Here is a 16,553-nt window from a genome sequence, read left to right as displayed (position 1 = left end):
TCGGACGCAGGCCGCGCACACCAACACGCGCACAAAGCGTTTTTGTTGCAAAAAGACAAACTGCGAGTCACTCGGTCACTCAGCTGAAAAGGCCTCCACTGGAATTACGGCGAGCGAAACATTTCCCCCCGGTTGCCGTTCGGCCAACTGCGGTTCCTTTACGCAACGTGCGCGAAAACAAACTTTGTGACGAGACGCCTCAACACGCAGACCGTTGACTGGACAATGAAAAAGGGGAAGGAGAAGCTCCCCTCGGGAGGAGTTGATTACACTCACTGTTTACTTTGTGCGTCCAGATCATGGCCAGTTGCTACCGGAGGGGCGACCTTGTTTCTCTTTTTTTTTTTGCTCCCACGGATTCCCGTAAAACAACACAGATTGCAGATGCACAGATAGGACATACGGTAGAAACAATGCAGTGCGTCCGGCGTACATGTGGTAGTTATTTCCCCCTGCAGCCACACATGCTGAAAAATAAACACGCCTGTCAATGAAACACACTGGGGACTGAAACAGCTGCCAATTATGCAGTGACATTGAACACAAAGTCACACAATAATGCTATTAGGCTGCACATTCTCCCAATTTACTTCAGAAGGGGGCCTTTTTTCTTTTATGTAAACCTCATACGGCGCATTTTGATGCAATTAAACATGTTGACAGCTGATTCGCCTTTCGTAGCGGTGGGGCGCCCGCGGGCGACGTGAAAGTGTGAACGCGGCGCAACGGAGTGGGACGGCGGTCTCTGTGACGCCCCCCCTCCCCCCAGGCCTCTCAACCCCCCCCTACCCTCGCCCATGATGAAGTGGCGACTGTCACACTTGCACTGGCTTGGCGAGAAGCGGGCGAGACACAAAGGGGAGACCACACACGGACACGCAGAGACACATGTGCGCACTTAGACAACTCATCCGCCCACACAAACATGTGTGGATACACACATACAAGTCGTCACCCCCCCCCCCACTCCACTCCGCGCGCGCGCACACACACACGCACACAACACGCACGCACGCACGCACGCAGAATAGTCGGCGGCCTGGAAGAGCCCACGGACTCTAAATGAGGTGTAATTACGCTGCAACCTGACAGACATGCAGGAAGTGGAGCAGAGCCTCCGCTGCTGTCAAGCTGCCTTCCTGCAAAGTGCCCAGACAGCCCTGCTTCACGTCTGCGTGTTGGCTCACCGCCACCGGGAATGTGGCGAGAGCGAACCTTGAGTAAATGTCTTAACGTCGCTGCTAAAACTAGGCTTTAATTAAAAAAATAATAAATAATCCAACATACGCAAGCAGATGTGCCAGAGCGGTGCGGGCGGGTTGCTGATGTCATAATCTAGAAACGCTCCGCTTAAAGAAACGAACTGTCTGCTGGATTTTGTCGGGTGATGGGCACATTCTGAGCAAAGACCAGTGACCGAAACTGAAGAGGTGCTGAAGACAAAGTGGAACTCTTGTCATGGCACTGAGCTCTGTGGATGTATTATGGGATGGCTCAGAAGGGCAGATCCACTGCGGTCTTCTGTCTAAAACGCATTTCCAAACACGTCTTTCCATGCTGGCAGAGCAGCTTCATGCAAAGCTCCTCACAACCAAAGGGTAGTGGAAGAATTGCTGCGTCATCGTTTACCTGGCCTGGAAGAGGAGGTGGTGGGTGATGTCGGCCTCCGTGTTCAAAAGGGGCTCCAGGCGGCCCTGTCCGTGTATAAGCTGACTCTCCCTCAGTCCCAGGCTCCTCTTCTCGATGTGCACGATCACCGGATCAGGCAGATGGCTCTTCATCACAAACAGCGGGCTGAAAACCACCTGGTGAAATTGGCAGAGGCAGAGGTGAGACGGAGCACACAGAAAATGTGGATAAATTTGATGACTATGCACCGTTGTGCTAAGAGTTTTCACTATTTGGCCAAGCTGAAATGAGCAACGCAGTTGTACTTGCATGAATCACAAATTTATCACTTTTGATAAAAGACCAAGATGGGTACATGGTGGGTTCAAATGGTACTCACCACTCTCTGCTGCATGTGAGTGTCTGCTTCAAGAGTGATCAGGGTACACCACACGTAGAGCAGGCAACCACTGGAGCAAGGCACCTGAGTATAAACAGCATTGCATTTTAAATTAAAAGTCACTAAATCTCATAGAATTGCACAGCGATGATTAGAAGGACCTAAAACAAAGAAGTCGGTAGCGTTGGAATGAAAGTGGACGAGTGTACAACAGCATCCTGCCTCTAATCCACTGACAGAGCGTTAAATAATTCCACCAGAGCGAAACTGGGATGACCTCGTTCTCAGGACTTTGCTGCTTGTTTTCTTCCCATAGTTGAAAATTAAGTGTCCCCGCAGCCCCGCAACCCAATATCATGGCGGTGACAAGTTGCAAGAGTTAGTGTCAGACAATGGGCCGTCGAAAGCCGTTAAATCTTGGGAAGATATACGGGTACAAAGCAATTGATGAGCTTTGTTTATGGGTCACTGGTGTTTCTCCGCTTGAAATGCCAAAGCACATAAAAAAGTGGTCTAAAGTTTGATGGTAGGCCAGAACTTTTTTTTGTGGTGGGTACAACAGATTGGAGCAACAGCACAAACATTTAGCTTGAACTCTGCCATGCTTGCAAAAACAGCCCCTCAGCGAGAGGGAGCGGAGCCAAACTCGTCTGCAGCTGACGTGCTAAAAGCAGTTGTTAATGGCACGAGGTTGAGATGACCTCTCGCGCATTGTCAAAATTTAGAGGACAAGAACGGAGATGTTGAAAGCATGAGTCAGGGAGGAGGAAGGTGAGATATCAGGAAGAGGAGGGACTGGATGGATCACTGCAGATAGGACGGAGACAGATGAGAAAAGAGACAGACGTGGACGGCAGGAGGGGGGAGGAGAGGAGTGGGCTGGAACAGGTGGACGGGCGGAATTCCACAGGATAAAGTAAATAGGGAAGAGGAGTGAACAGATGAAAGATAGATGAGGAAGCCAGTGTGTGGGCAGGAGAGTAAACCAAAGGGAGGACGCAGGAGAGTGAAAAGAGCAGGAACCAGGACAGAAATAGAGAGATGTGAGGAGCCCCGCTACTAGTCCGGGCTTCTCAGCCTATCAGGACGCCAAAAGCCATATAATGTTTAATGGCTGATCCAAGCAAAGGAGATAGTCTCAGAGAAACACGCAGACATAGGAGTCAAGCGGAATATAGTGCAGCAGCAGCAGCAGGAAGGAAGGAAGCGAAGGAGTCACCGCCGTCTGGAGCTACTCCAGCAGTGTGAAAGTGCCTTCAAAGCCTCTCCCCCTGTGCCCACGTATCAGCTGGCGTTTCCTGTCCATGGTTAGCTTTGTTATGAGAAAGTATAAACTGTATTTTGGGCTCTCAACATGGTCGGGTTAGAGGTTTTGGAGGGCCTCCGTACGGCTGAATATCTGCAGGAGGGATCTCGATCTGCTCCCCGACAGCGAGGAGAAGTGTGGAAGCTGCCACTGCGGCCACCCAGGAGGACAAGAGAGGATCTGACCGGCCACACTTGGTGGTCCAGTCACCTACAAACATGTGTGTTTGTCCTTATCAAACATCTCTTGCAAGAAAAAGAAGTTGAAAACAAACCCGAGCCCTACTGTGAGGAGTTCCACAGCGTCAGCACAAAATCTGTCTGTTACCTGCACAACAGAGCTGCTGCTGCCCTTGTTCCTCCGCTCCAGCTGGACGTCCTGGGACCAGTCCTCGTCCCCACGCGCCCGGACACACAGCTCTGTCATCTCGGCGTCCTCCAGCACGTAGGAGGGCAGCTTGGCTCCTGCCTCCAGGCAGTCGCAGTGCTCCCGCACCACCGTCTGGCTGTCGGGTCCCACGTAGTGCTGCACCACCCGCAGCTCGATGTCCTGAGTCAGGTAGCTGCACATGACCTGGCGCCCGCAGATGATCACCTGGGCAGAGGACGGTCGCAGAGGAAGGACGCCAGTGGTTACAAATGAAATAGTGACAGATGTTGTGCAGTGTAGGAGGCGACAAAGTCATGAACTACTTCATGTCATACTCGTTAATACGAAAGAGGAAAATATTACAGGAAGAAGATTTTTATTGAAGTTTCATTTTGAGTTTGACGTTAAAATTTCGTGAACATTTTGGGAAAAAAGTCTACATAAAAAAGACGGAATTTCGAGAATAATGTTACAATTTCGTGAATAAAGTCAACAATGAAAAAGATGACATTTCGTGAATAGAATTGAATGTCATTAATAAAGTGGAAGTTTGTTTTAGCTCACATGCTAATTATTCATTTATTGGCCTTTATTTATACAGGTTAAAAACCTCATTGACAGCCAGGGTGTCGTTTACAAGAGGGACCTGTTGCTCAGCTCCAATGTTGGGAGCTAAGCTGATAAAACTGAGAACACCGTGAACTAACACAATCTAGACTGCAGGCTGTGATGATGTGCATGATTCAATGTGCAAGGACTTCAGTGAGTGCCAACCATGCACTGGAAACAACCGGAAAGTCATAAAAGAAACACAAGTGAAAACAGAAGCTGAGCATGAACGGAGCGCTCTCTGTTTGCACAGCACATTGTTTAGTCATGATGGATTTTGAAGGTGCAGAACAAGCGTGTTTCGCTTTAGTGCCAGTGTCTTGCTGAGCTGTTCATCATTTTTCCATTCTGTATTTTCATTGCTTGCTCATTGGAGATAAGATAAAACGCAGCCAGTATTGACTGATGAAATAAATCAGGATCCTAGTATGAGGCTCGTTGTCTGAATCAACCTGATGCTGGATTTCAAAACACTGTTCTTCAGTGTTGCAGATGTTTACATGCTTATGCTTGAAAATAAATGTATTTGGCATGTTGTTGCACTGGCAATTGATCTGATGAAAGAGCAAAACCTTTATTTTCTTGAACGTCCAATTACTATTGCAGCTTCTACAAAAGCCACACACTTGCGTAAATTACATGTCAGTGTCAGAGAAGTACACCAAAAGTATGTGTAGCTGTCTTTGTAATGTGGCCGCCATGAGAACAGGGGGCGGGGGGCAGGGTGGTGGAGGGCTGATCAGAGTCATCACTGCTACAAATGAAGAAGGAAATAGGGACACAGTAGTTTGAGAGCAGCCACCTCCAAGATAAGATACACACAAGCAGGGGGATCTGTCTCGCCGTGTAGTGGCAGCCACTGTCCTGCTCTGAGGGTTGGTGTTTTGAAGTGGATGTGACTAAAACTCATACACTATCACTGTATCCAGTGGGAAGAAGATGTAAGCAAAGTCTGGCACAGACAGAAGGAGGAATGCGAGACAAAATCTGTTTTGTCTGTACGGCAAAGAGGAGACATGTGACTTCGTGACACTGTTTACACAAGAGTGTGTCACCACCGTATTGTCATCACTGTGTTGCATTATAAAGAAGAGCCTTGCTGGTATCTTTGGAAGAATGTAAACACCATCCAACAATCTCAGGGTACAAAAAAACAACCAGAAGAAGCTGTCTTTATGATTTCCTGTGATCTTCTGTGTGAATCGCTGGGGCCCATTAAGTTTCTGGATTGCTTCACACTCATGCGTTTTTGTTTTAGTGCAACGGAACAGATCATAAAAACACAGCAGATTGTTGTTAGCTGTGCAACAACTAAATGATTATTGCAAAAATCCATGAAAAATAAAAAGTACTCTTCCGTTGATGAGGGCAGTGTGTAGTGTTAGCAACGTAGCAGTTAGCATGCCAAACTAAAAAGCATGACTAACAGGACAAATCAATGTAATGAATTCATTTAAATGTAATTTACAAGGAAAACAGATGGTATCAATTAACAAGACAGACGTCAAAATAAAAGCTGTAATCTTAATATTTCGGACGTCTTTATTGTTCGTCATCATGACACAACCACCAGTTCTATAAATAACATTAACTTCTGTAACACATTCCGAGAGATGATGAACACGCCGACCCTGAAATGCAATAATGCCATATTGTCATGGAGGTATAAAATGTTATAAATGATGGGCTTATTATCAAACATTGTAATTGTGTGTGAAATCCCAAAGGGCAGCTACAAATGGTTGGCTTTCAGAAGTTTCATTAGTTGAAACTTTATTGGGAGCAGGCGGCTGTGTCAGTACATGAGGAAATAAATCCCCCTGATGGAGTGCAAGAGAGCATCAGAACGGAGGAAGCGGCTCAGACACGAGCGGACACGGGCAGACTCTACCTGCTTCTGCACGCCGTTGAGCTGCGCCACCTTGATGATGAGCGAGGCGGTGCGGCCTTTGTACTGGATGGTCCTCAGCAGGGTCCCCACGTTGTCCACGCTGAAGGCCTCCGACCAGCGCCAGTTGCCCCAGCCCTCGATGCAGATGTGCAGCAGCTGCAGGGGGAGGTGGGGGGGTAGGAGAGGGGGGAGGGGGAGGGGCGGAACAAGACAAACGGCAAAAAACACAGAAGACACAAGACATCAGAGGTTCGTACTCTCGGCCTCTATTTATCCTCCAGCAAAAGGCAAGTAAACAACAGCATTCTTTGTTTGGAGGATTTTGGTAGTGGGGGGGGTGGTGGGCGGTGGGGGGGGGGGATCAACAAAGTTCCTGTTTACTGTTGCTAAACAGGCCTGCTGCTGTTGGGAGTCGAGAACTGAGGGTCGCACACAATAAACTGGCTCGTGGAAAACAGCCGACGTGCAACCTTGTTACGGCTCAAAGTGTGTGCGTGCGCGTACACGTGTGTGTGTGTGTGCTTGTGTGGTGGTTGGATGTAGAAAGGTTTTTTTTTTTTTTTCAGCCGCACGTCTAAATAAGGAGCAGAAAAGTTTGCCTCATAACTGCTTCGGCATCATTTTTTTCACCTTGGTGTGGGACACATCCACGTGTGTGGCGGGGGAGGAAACTGACGCGCTGACTCAGAGAGCCGGCGAGGAGCGGACAGTGGCCGCTTCTTCTTCGTCCAAACAGGATCGCTCTGCGCGGTCGCTAAGCTGAAAATGTGTCTTTGCACGTCTCCTCTTTTTGGAGAAACACAAGGGAGAACTGAATGTAGCACCTTTTGTCTGTTATTTTGGGCACCAGATTTCTTTAATGGACATTTTCTGGCTTTTGGACTCTGATATGTGTTTACACGATATAATCTTATTTTTATGACGACATGGATCTAGTGTTGTCGTACTTAGTCAGTCAACACTGTAATAACACAAATTTTGTTGTTATTTTGAACTCTAAATGTCTTGGTCTTGTCTCGACCTCGACACTCTCTAGTCTTTATAAGTTTGTCTTGGTTTTGGTTGGTGCGGTCTTGACTACAACACTAGTACACACAAAAAAATAAAACTCCTGTATAATGAACCTGCACTTTTTTCTACATTCCTTTTCAAAGTTTCTTCTAAAAATCAATAAAAATTGAATTAATACAAATAAAATAGAATATGTCAGCAGAGACCCTTTTCAGGTCATTTTGTAGTTATTTTACTGTCCCTTCATGAAAAATCCAGCATCAAACCCTCAACCACGTACGTGTCCGTTCACACACGTCGCACATCTGCTGCGGGGTGAGGTCACCCGCGGCCGCCGCCGTCTGCCGAGTGAGCAGGACACGACCAGGAACTCATTTGTCAAACAACGTGCGAGTCGCCGCGAGATTGTAGCAACAGCGCGGGAGCCTAATCATAAATATGTCGGGGAAGATCTGAAGCGGCGGCTCCTCCTCAGGCGAGGAGGTCGACCCTCCACCTGAGTGAACTCGCTGAGACCCGGCGGCGGTGGTGACGCGGCCACAGAACTCTGAGTCAAAGGCAGAGAGAGGCAAAGTACGCATCTTCGTGTGAGACGGAGCAGACGTGGAGGTGGTTTTGGGGGGGCGGGGGGGGGGTTCTGTTCTCAAACCCTCCCAAGAGGAGCAGCGACCCGAACGAAACCCTAAAAAAAAAAAGCAGCTTTTGAAGATTTACACTTTGGCTGGTCGCTCCAATGTGTCGAGCATTTAGATCTGCTTAAAGGAAAACAAATTACCGGCGGGGTCAAAGGGCGCGGAGGGACCCTGGTCGAGACCCTCGGTTGTTTCTCTCCCCGCTGCCGACATGCCTCGCCGTTTGAAGGCGGATTCCATTACAACAACATTCCTAATCAAAGCCTGGAATTGCCGTTCTTAGGAATCTTTCGGGTAACTCGTCGGCTATTTTTATTTTCTTTCCTTCGGGGGAAAAATAACTAAGGATCGTCAGCGCCGCCCCTGGCCGAGACGGAGACGGAGTTGCGTTTTAACACCCAGGTGGTGAGAGTTAAAAGTCCAGTCGAAAACCACCGATTGCTTCTATAAATCAGAGCTGCGATGAGTTTTGGATCACCCTCCTCCCACGCAGCCACCCTGCTCCTCTTATCTCTGGCCTGCCACTCACAGTGAAGGTGGCATCGCTCTGTTTTAATGGCCATCGCGGCTGAACTCCTGTGTGGTGAACCCGCTGTGTTCCCCTCAGCGGCCATCTGCGAGCAACAGTTTGTTATTTCAACACATCACTCCCTTTTAACCTCACTCTTCCTCTCTCTCTCTCTCTCTCGGAGTTTATCACGCCTGTGGCTCAACTTGACCTTTGAGGGAAAAGTCATAATAATGTCTCTCCTCAAACTTCAAATAGCGTCTCTGCTTTTGTTTTAATTCGCCGGCGCTCTGACTCAAGCGGACGGAGGGAAATAAAAACAGCAGTGACACAGATGAACTGGACACGTAGGACAATAAGAATGAAAAATAAGAAGCTGTTTTGCTCCTTTGTGACTTGTTCCAACTGTTGTGACACTGAAACTGAAAACTCAGTCGGCCACATGGAGCGATTGCAAGCGCATGGGCCGAGCGGGGTTTCGCAAATTAACTATGTGACTAAAAAAAAAAAAAAAGGACTGGACAACTATGGAGGAGTTTTAAAGATGATTTAGCAAGCAATGAAGGAAAATGCAGTTGAATAAGACAATATGGTCACCTCCTTGAGTCACTTTCAAAACAGCTCATAAATCACTGTGTTTGCTCATCGACGTTTTCCATCTTTCCATCCTTTTCAGATTCCTACTTACTCTGCACTCAACCTTGTCGAGACACCGGTTCAAATCAATTACTAATTACAAAGTGACTAAGATTTAAGATCAATCACATTGGAGACAAAAGGTTTTACAAAAAAAAAAAACATGTTTCCACAAATACATTGCACATTTAGTGATGCAAACTGCTTGGCTACTTCTTTTTAATGAATATTTTTAAATGAAAAAATGCAAAGCTAGCCGGTGACAATAACATCCTGATTTACATGAATAAAATGATGGTGCATTTTCAAATGACCTTTTATTCTCAAAATATGGAAATGCCTTTGGGAAGAAGTTAGTTGCAATCAAGGTATGAACTAAGATGTTTTTTTTTTGTTACTGATTACCTTTATCATCTTACGCGATGACGTGCAAATGGGTTGAATTGCTGCATTTTTTTTCTCTACGCCAAACCTCCATGTAGACTTGTGTACAGCAAACCACAACCACCTCTGCATTCCAACTGCTTCCATGGAAACAGTAATGACCGGATGTTGCAGGGACTGATGGTAAAAACAAATTAAAAATTCCCAGTTCAAATCAAAACATCTCTTTTCCCATGCAAGTATTCTTAAAAAACATCAGCACAAAACAACTTATAACCTCACAAGGGGTTCCGATATAATATAAAAAATAAATAAATAAAAGAAATAACTCAACCCATTACATGCGGCTCTGGCCAAGTGAAAGATTTGGTTTCCAACACCTATTAAGACTCCATCTGTAACCTTATCCTCATTTCCCAAGTTGGGTATTGACTCTGAAAAATGTGAAATTAAAGTCTCTGTCTCTGCTTTTCCCCCCTTAAATCAGAGGGGAGGGTTTCTGACTTTGGCAGGACGATAATGGACATTTCTCTTTCCAGCAAATTACTGGGCCTCGGCTTTTGGTACCGGTGTTATCTGCACAGGGATTACTAAACTGAATAATTGGAAGTAATGGCACATTTTTTTATCTGCCGTGCACTGTACTGTCCTGTTGTGTGTCTGTTATCTGTTTCGGTGATAGTGAGCAGGGCCTGACCGGGGTCATATCGTCCCAACGCCGTCCAACAACAACCCCCGGCACGATCCCTGATGTAAACAAAACACACGCATCCATCCAAATCCCTTGGATACGTTAGAAGCATTTGTGCTGATAAATCAGCAGCAGACTTCTATAGGGATTCTTTCTTAATTCATCAATATAATCAAATAACAATTACTTAGTCCAGATGTTCAATGGACTGAAAGTAACTGACAGTGTGTCCAAGCCTTATCATTAACAGTGTGCGGTGACGTGTTTATCTGCGTACAAGAACACAACAGAGATACAGATGGTTCACTTGTCTGTAGCGTTGAGATGAACAAACTGACACATTTTGAGAGTGCAGCTGGCCGGTGTGGTGTAAACTAGGGATGTTAACAATTAATCGACTATCGATTAATTGCGGATTAAGAATTTAATCGATTAAATTAAATTAGTCACACTTAATTGATCAATTTTTACTGAGGTAGTTAATATCATCATAACAGTGTAGTGGCGGGAAAATGCAATTCACCTGTAGCTTGAGTGTACTATATAATATATAATATAATATATATATAAGTTAGTTTTCCTTTAAAAAAACCCCAAACATTTTTAGAACTTTTAAACAACTTATTTTGAAATGTGACCAATTAGAAGTCAACTTAAAGTCAGAGGAGAAATGTTTAGGGTGTTTTTACTGTTAATGTAAAAATGGGCCACAGGTGACTTCAAACAACCTAGAGCAGGGGTCACCAACGTGGTGCCCGCGGGCACCAGGTAGCCCCCAAGGACCTCATGAGCAGCCCGCAGACCCGTTGGAAAAATTGCACAGCTCGTTGAGATGTAACAAGAGACACCTGCCCACCAAACCAAACCAAACCAAAATGATGACGTTTAACTGCACACTTGATCATGATCAGCACCAGATGACCTCTCTTTGAAACCTCATCACACGCCACTCTGAGCTGCCATGGAAACAGAGCGCAAAACCCAAACAAGAAACTGACACCTTCAGGAAAAGGTGTTAACTTCTGAGAACATCGCCATCGTCAATGGACAAAGCTGGAAGCAGTTTTTTGGTGAGTCAAACCAAACGGCCGCGATCTTGCTTAAGCCCACACCCCCCCGAGGAAATCATTAGCAACACATTCCTGTACAAGACCGTAAACTGCGTATCAGTCATAACCAAAGCAATGAATATCAGCTTCCTCCTGAAAGACAGTCATCGCCTCACACAATAGACAATTCAAGCGTCTGCTTTGATAGCATGTGAGCCAAGACAAAGAGAGAAACAAGTCACACACAGAGTGCGACAGTCACGGCAATCACACAAGCGCACACACACACACACACCAAACTGTCGGTAACCCTTGTCCTCTGGTAGACGGGACCAAGTCGTTCCCGCCACTGTAACCACGAGCCATCCCATTGTCCTCTGGCAGGAATGCACTGGAGTTCACATGATACAATAAGTCTGTCCACAAAGGAAATGCCTGGTACAACACAACATAGGCTGATATGAGTGCATGTGAGCTGGTCATCAGCCTAAAGATGGATGGATGGATGGATGATGGATAGATAGATAGACTTTGTTAGTCACCACTGGGAAATTGCAATGCCATAGCAGCACATAAAACACTAATGCATCACACAATAAAGCTCCTCATGCGCATTTTAACTTAGCAAGGAACAGAAGATGTAAAACTCTGTAGCCTCAACACGCTCAATGAGTTGCAGAAGGAGGATAATGATTCAAGTCCACTGACAAGATAACATTTTAAACATACACGACTTGGAACGATAAAAAAGGGTTTTTCACTTCTACATATTGAAAGTCATGAACATCCTGACAAGTCTTAGTCTGTACTAACTTGTTTTATGTGCTGAAAAAAAAAGGGTCCGCGGACCAGAGAACACGAATGCTGCAAGAGTCAGACAAATAAGAAACAGGTTTATACCAAGACGACACAACAAAATAATGTCCTCTAGAAAAGATAATATGAGACAGAAGGAGACCAACAAAGCTAAACTACGGTATTGTGTGTGTATGTGTGTGTGTGTGTGTGTGTGTATGTGTGTTGGGAGCGTGGGGGGGCAGACTATAGATTTATTAAAGGGAGAACAGAGAAACAACGGCACCCTTGCCAACTCAGTGAGGGCTAACATGTGTAACACGAGGGAGTTCTGGTGGCTTAACATCTGTCTGCAAAGCCTCTCCTCTCCCTCGCTCCCTCCATCCCTCCTTCCTTCCCTCCCTACCACTCAAAAAGAGCCAGGCAGTGCACCATTAAAGAGCAGATTTGCAAGTGTAAGATGTGGTTTGAGGGCTGGAAGAAGGTACAGAGGGGAGGCATTGTTTTGGTCAGTGGCAGACAAAGAAGATGTTCAGAGGTTTCCACTTGATTAATACTGTTCCACGGTTTTCCCACCGGCTTTTCGCCGAGGCAGCTCGGAAACCCGGCGTTCCAGGACTTGCAGAAGCAACAAGTGTTTTCCCGGAATTTCGGAGGCTTTTAAAAGAACACTGTCTGGAGGGGATTGTGGCAAGGGAGCGGAGAAGTTTCAAAAGACCGTACTAAAGTCGAAGAACAGCCGTGGAGGCCTGGGCTTGGGAAATGAAACTGAGAAGACAAACAACAAAAACAAAACAAAACAAAAAAAACCCCGCCACACTCTAGAGGCATGTACAACACTAATGTAACTCCAAATAACACACCTCAGCTTTGCTTTTAGGCAAACATAAGTGTATTCATCAGAGTTCACGACAGACAAATGTGTTGAGTGGAATGCAAGCAAACAAAAACAGATACTATCCAGACAAACATACCACACAAGTGGTGTGTTCCTGCTCACAGGCTTGAAGAGAAGAGATGTGACTCAATGATCAACATCACAGCCACATCTATAGAGCCTGTGATTAACCAGAAACTGTTGGCTGACTCAGGGGGGAGGGGCCTCGAATGCATCTGAAGTCTCGGGTGGTTTGACAACGTAATGCACAGCGCCGTGTAATGCTTCAGTACAGACAGGATTTTTTCCCCCTACTACAATGAGACCACAAGCTCTCCTGGGCCAGAACAAATGAAGAAGAGGTTAACCTCACACGGCTACCACTAACCACAGCGGCGCAAGGCTGCGGAATCAAACGGGAGAGCGTGGAAATGCAGAAACGTACATAAACGCCACAACTGGGCTGTTTACTCAGAAAGGTTTCGCTCCTGCTTTCAAACCGAGCGCCTCTAACGGCTCTTTGTGGTGGTCACTCACGGCGGGCAGAAATTCTGATTCCTCATCGTGTAATCCACGGGAGGCGTGTTCCTCCAAAGTGCCAACACAGCTGCTGAACAATTTAGTTCAAGATGCGTTTACTGGTTCGCAGAGAGTCAAATGAACTTTTGCACTTGGATACATGTCCATGATGTAGGCCAGGGGTGTTCATGGGGGAACGGGTCACAAAACATCAAGTTGCTGTCCTTGGTGCTGAACCCAAGGGTGCACCCATGGGACCACAAAGCTCCCTTAACCATGGGAGCTACTATTAGTCCAAGTGTACCAACATTTTGCTAGTTTTTATGAACCGTTTCCACTCATAACTGCTCTCATTATCAAGGTGAACTTCAAGGCTGAAAAAGTAGAAAAAGAAAGATTTTCTACACCCTCCAGTCATTAGTGTTCAGTCATATGAAGCACAACCAGTTTGCTATACTGTACTGAAATAAACTTTCTTAGTTATACATTATTATTAATGATACTCATCTATGTGAAGACACTGATCACGTTAATGAGTTCTCAAAAATGATCAACAATGACTTAACAAGTTTGGATTAAATTGAATTTTAGACACAGCTCAACGAGCTGTGCTATTTTTCAAACAGGTCTACGGTCCTTGGGGGTCGGACACCTGGTGCCCATGGGCACAGTATTGGTGACCCCTGGTTTAGTCAGATGGCATTTTGGACTAAACATCACTAATAAAGTCACCATAGCCAGAGCGAGACAATGAATCATTAACCCACAGTGTAGTATGACTTGCACTGTTTTGACAAAGTTGCATACCCAGGTTGTCCAGGGAGGCAATTTAAAACTCATATGAGTTATTATGGCATACAAAAACAATCACACTGTGCTATTCCAGCACAGTTATAGATGACCTCCTTTAACAAATCAGACACTGAGGACTCCAAAGCCAGTTCACAATGGGCACGGTAGTCCCATGAAAGTTCAACTTGAGAAAACGGAAAAATGATTCAAAACATTGTAACACAGAGTTCAGAGAGTTACATCTGTGAATCTCCCGTATTCCTGATTCACATGAACTAAATATAAGACAGCGACCACAGCGAGAGTCCACATTCTGTAAATGATATCATAGTACAGCGTGTTTTTGGAACTAGTCAAAACTGGGAACTACATTGAATAAATATGATGTCACAATGTGGCTGAAGGTCACTAAAACATGCCAATATTTTCGTCAAGCAGACCACAAGAAGAAACAGTTCTGCTGCCCAAACAGGGTTCAAACCAATGGATGAAGAGATGCTGTTGTACTTTCATGGCCAAAGATTTGATAGAGAGGATGAAAACATATTTTTTAAACTGCTAACACATTGGCTTGTTTAAAGAGATTTACATAGAAAAACAAATCTGAGATTCTAGCAGCTTAGCTCTCATCAAGATGATAATTAAATTAATCTACTAGTGTCAGATACAGAGTCCCCCCTGAGACCGGCTACACGGGCAGAGAAATTACTCAAACATATACAGAAATACCGAGTAATGACAGACTAATGGCTCATCTAATATAGAATGTGGAATCAATATACGACCTCACTTTATGTCGATGAGAAAACAAACTGGAAAGATAGGCAACAGGTTGAGAGGGATGTGCAGGAACCAAGAGCAGTGAGATAAGGAAAGCGCAGAGACCCGCTGTCATCATTTTGTTTGTAATGAAAATGTTGGCCGCAGCCGCTGTGGATGGAAAGCAGGGAATTTATTGTTTTAAAGTGACTGGATGAGGACCAAAAGTTGGGCTGCAGAAAGAGGAGAATGACTCCCCAGAATATTCAGGAGTCATTGATTTCAAACATTACTGGCAATACTGTGTTGTTGAAACCATTTCTTTAAAATGCTACATTACAGGGCCAACACGAGGTTCAGAACTCCTTGAGACGTGTCCCATTAATCACTAATCAAGCCTTGCTCCCACAATGCACTGCTGGGACTAATCGTTTCAGTGCTCTGGTGACACGTGCAAAAAAAAACAAAACCCCAAAAAACACAAGCACGAAAAAATTGCAAGTGCCAATTCCTCGAGTTAAATTTTACAGGCAGCATTTCTCTCCTGCCTGGAGGTGAAAGGCCAGTGAAGAAGAATGGGATATAAGAGTTGGGATTACGCAGGTCAGAGGGGCCGTCGAAGGATATTCCCAGTGAGCTGGGAGAGATTCGAAACACACTAGCCTTGTTAACAGAAGGATGAACAGTCACACACCGAAATCTAAGGCAGGAAAACAAGACAGGAGAAATATAAATAAAGAAATTCCTAATTGAAATGTAATTTTTTTTTTAGTTGGCTGTACGAGTGCATTGGATTCTCTATAGCAAACACTATGACGAGGACTGTTTAAATAGTGTCATTGAAACAGGACATTAAGTGGTGGATTTATGTGTCAAACCCTTGTGATTTCTTGCCAGAAAAGCAAAGTACGTTGTGTATGTGTGTGCAGTAGGTACTCAAGCATTAAACAGACTTGGGTATTTAGAAGGTCACAGGTCAACATGAATTAACCTGTAAAGATTATAGTGCATTTTAGGGGCATCTATTCAGATTTTAATCGGAAAGCTGAAAATCCATAGCTTTCAGTGCACCAATGCTGCCATCAAAAACGTATGCAATAGAAAGAGTTTGATATACTATATGTGTGAAGAGCATGAAGTCTGAAGCAAATAACATTCAATTAAATTAAGCGCTATTATGCATGTGACACAAAATCAAAAAAAAAAAAAAAGATTGTTTTAACAACCCATTGCAGCCGCGACCAGGAATGTGAATCATGCATACTTGTGTAAGGCTGTAAGCCCTTCTGATGATGAATGTGCTTCAGTAAGGTCCTACTACTATGAAGCTGCATTGTTAATGATCTGCTGTCTCCAAGGACTGATTTGGTTACTCATTCACTGACTCACACACAGTTTGCATCCTGTTGCCATAGATATGCAGTGAGGAAAATAACCACAGCACATTGCATCTCCAGTCGTAGTCACTTGGGCTCCGCTCCTCCCCCGTAATATCCACTCTTGACTCTTTCAGATGCCATGCCTGGACATGACAAGAGGGATGACGGTAGAGAATACGTGGCTGCGCTGCCGAGCCGTAATGATATTTTAGTGACTCAGCGGGGTTGAACGTCTCAGGCGTCGGTAATTCATGCTATTAAACGCGAAAGTGAGTTTATACAGACACTATCATTAAAGTGTAATTGTGAAACGTTTAAATCTTTTTCTAATGATGCAG

The 16,553-nt window shown here is 45.2% G+C and overlaps 1 protein-coding gene across 8 annotated transcripts in view; it reads right to left on the bottom strand.

The window, feature by feature from the left end:
• The window catches only part of vps13b (vacuolar protein sorting 13 homolog B), a 260,425-nt gene that overhangs the window by 23,590 nt on the left and 220,282 nt on the right, over nt 1–16,553 (bottom strand). For 5 of the 8 annotated variants that reach the window (XM_076040760.1, XM_076040755.1, XM_076040759.1 and 2 more), the window contains exons 47-51: nt 9,376–9,531; nt 6,184–6,339; nt 3,642–3,908; nt 2,009–2,092; nt 1,630–1,805 (exon numbers count right to left, since the gene is read on the bottom strand). In XM_076040760.1, the coding sequence (XP_075896875.1) occupies nt 1,630–1,805; nt 2,009–2,092; nt 3,642–3,908; nt 6,184–6,339; nt 9,376–9,531 (839 nt within the window). The remainder of the gene's footprint in view (nt 1–1,629; nt 1,806–2,008; nt 2,093–3,641; nt 3,909–6,183; nt 6,340–9,375; nt 9,532–16,553) is intronic. The other 3 variants (XM_076040763.1, XM_076040761.1, XM_076040762.1) reach the window with 1 other exon arrangement.

The sequence above is a fragment of the Nelusetta ayraudi genome, unplaced genomic scaffold (assembly GCF_046127955.1).
Source record: "Nelusetta ayraudi isolate G7.1 ecotype Tasmania unplaced genomic scaffold, CSIRO-AGI_Nayr_v1 ptg000063l, whole genome shotgun sequence".
In the NCBI taxonomy this organism is placed as follows: Eukaryota; Metazoa; Chordata; class Actinopteri; order Tetraodontiformes; family Monacanthidae; genus Nelusetta; species Nelusetta ayraudi.
This window is presented reverse-complemented; position numbering and strand designations above follow the sequence as displayed.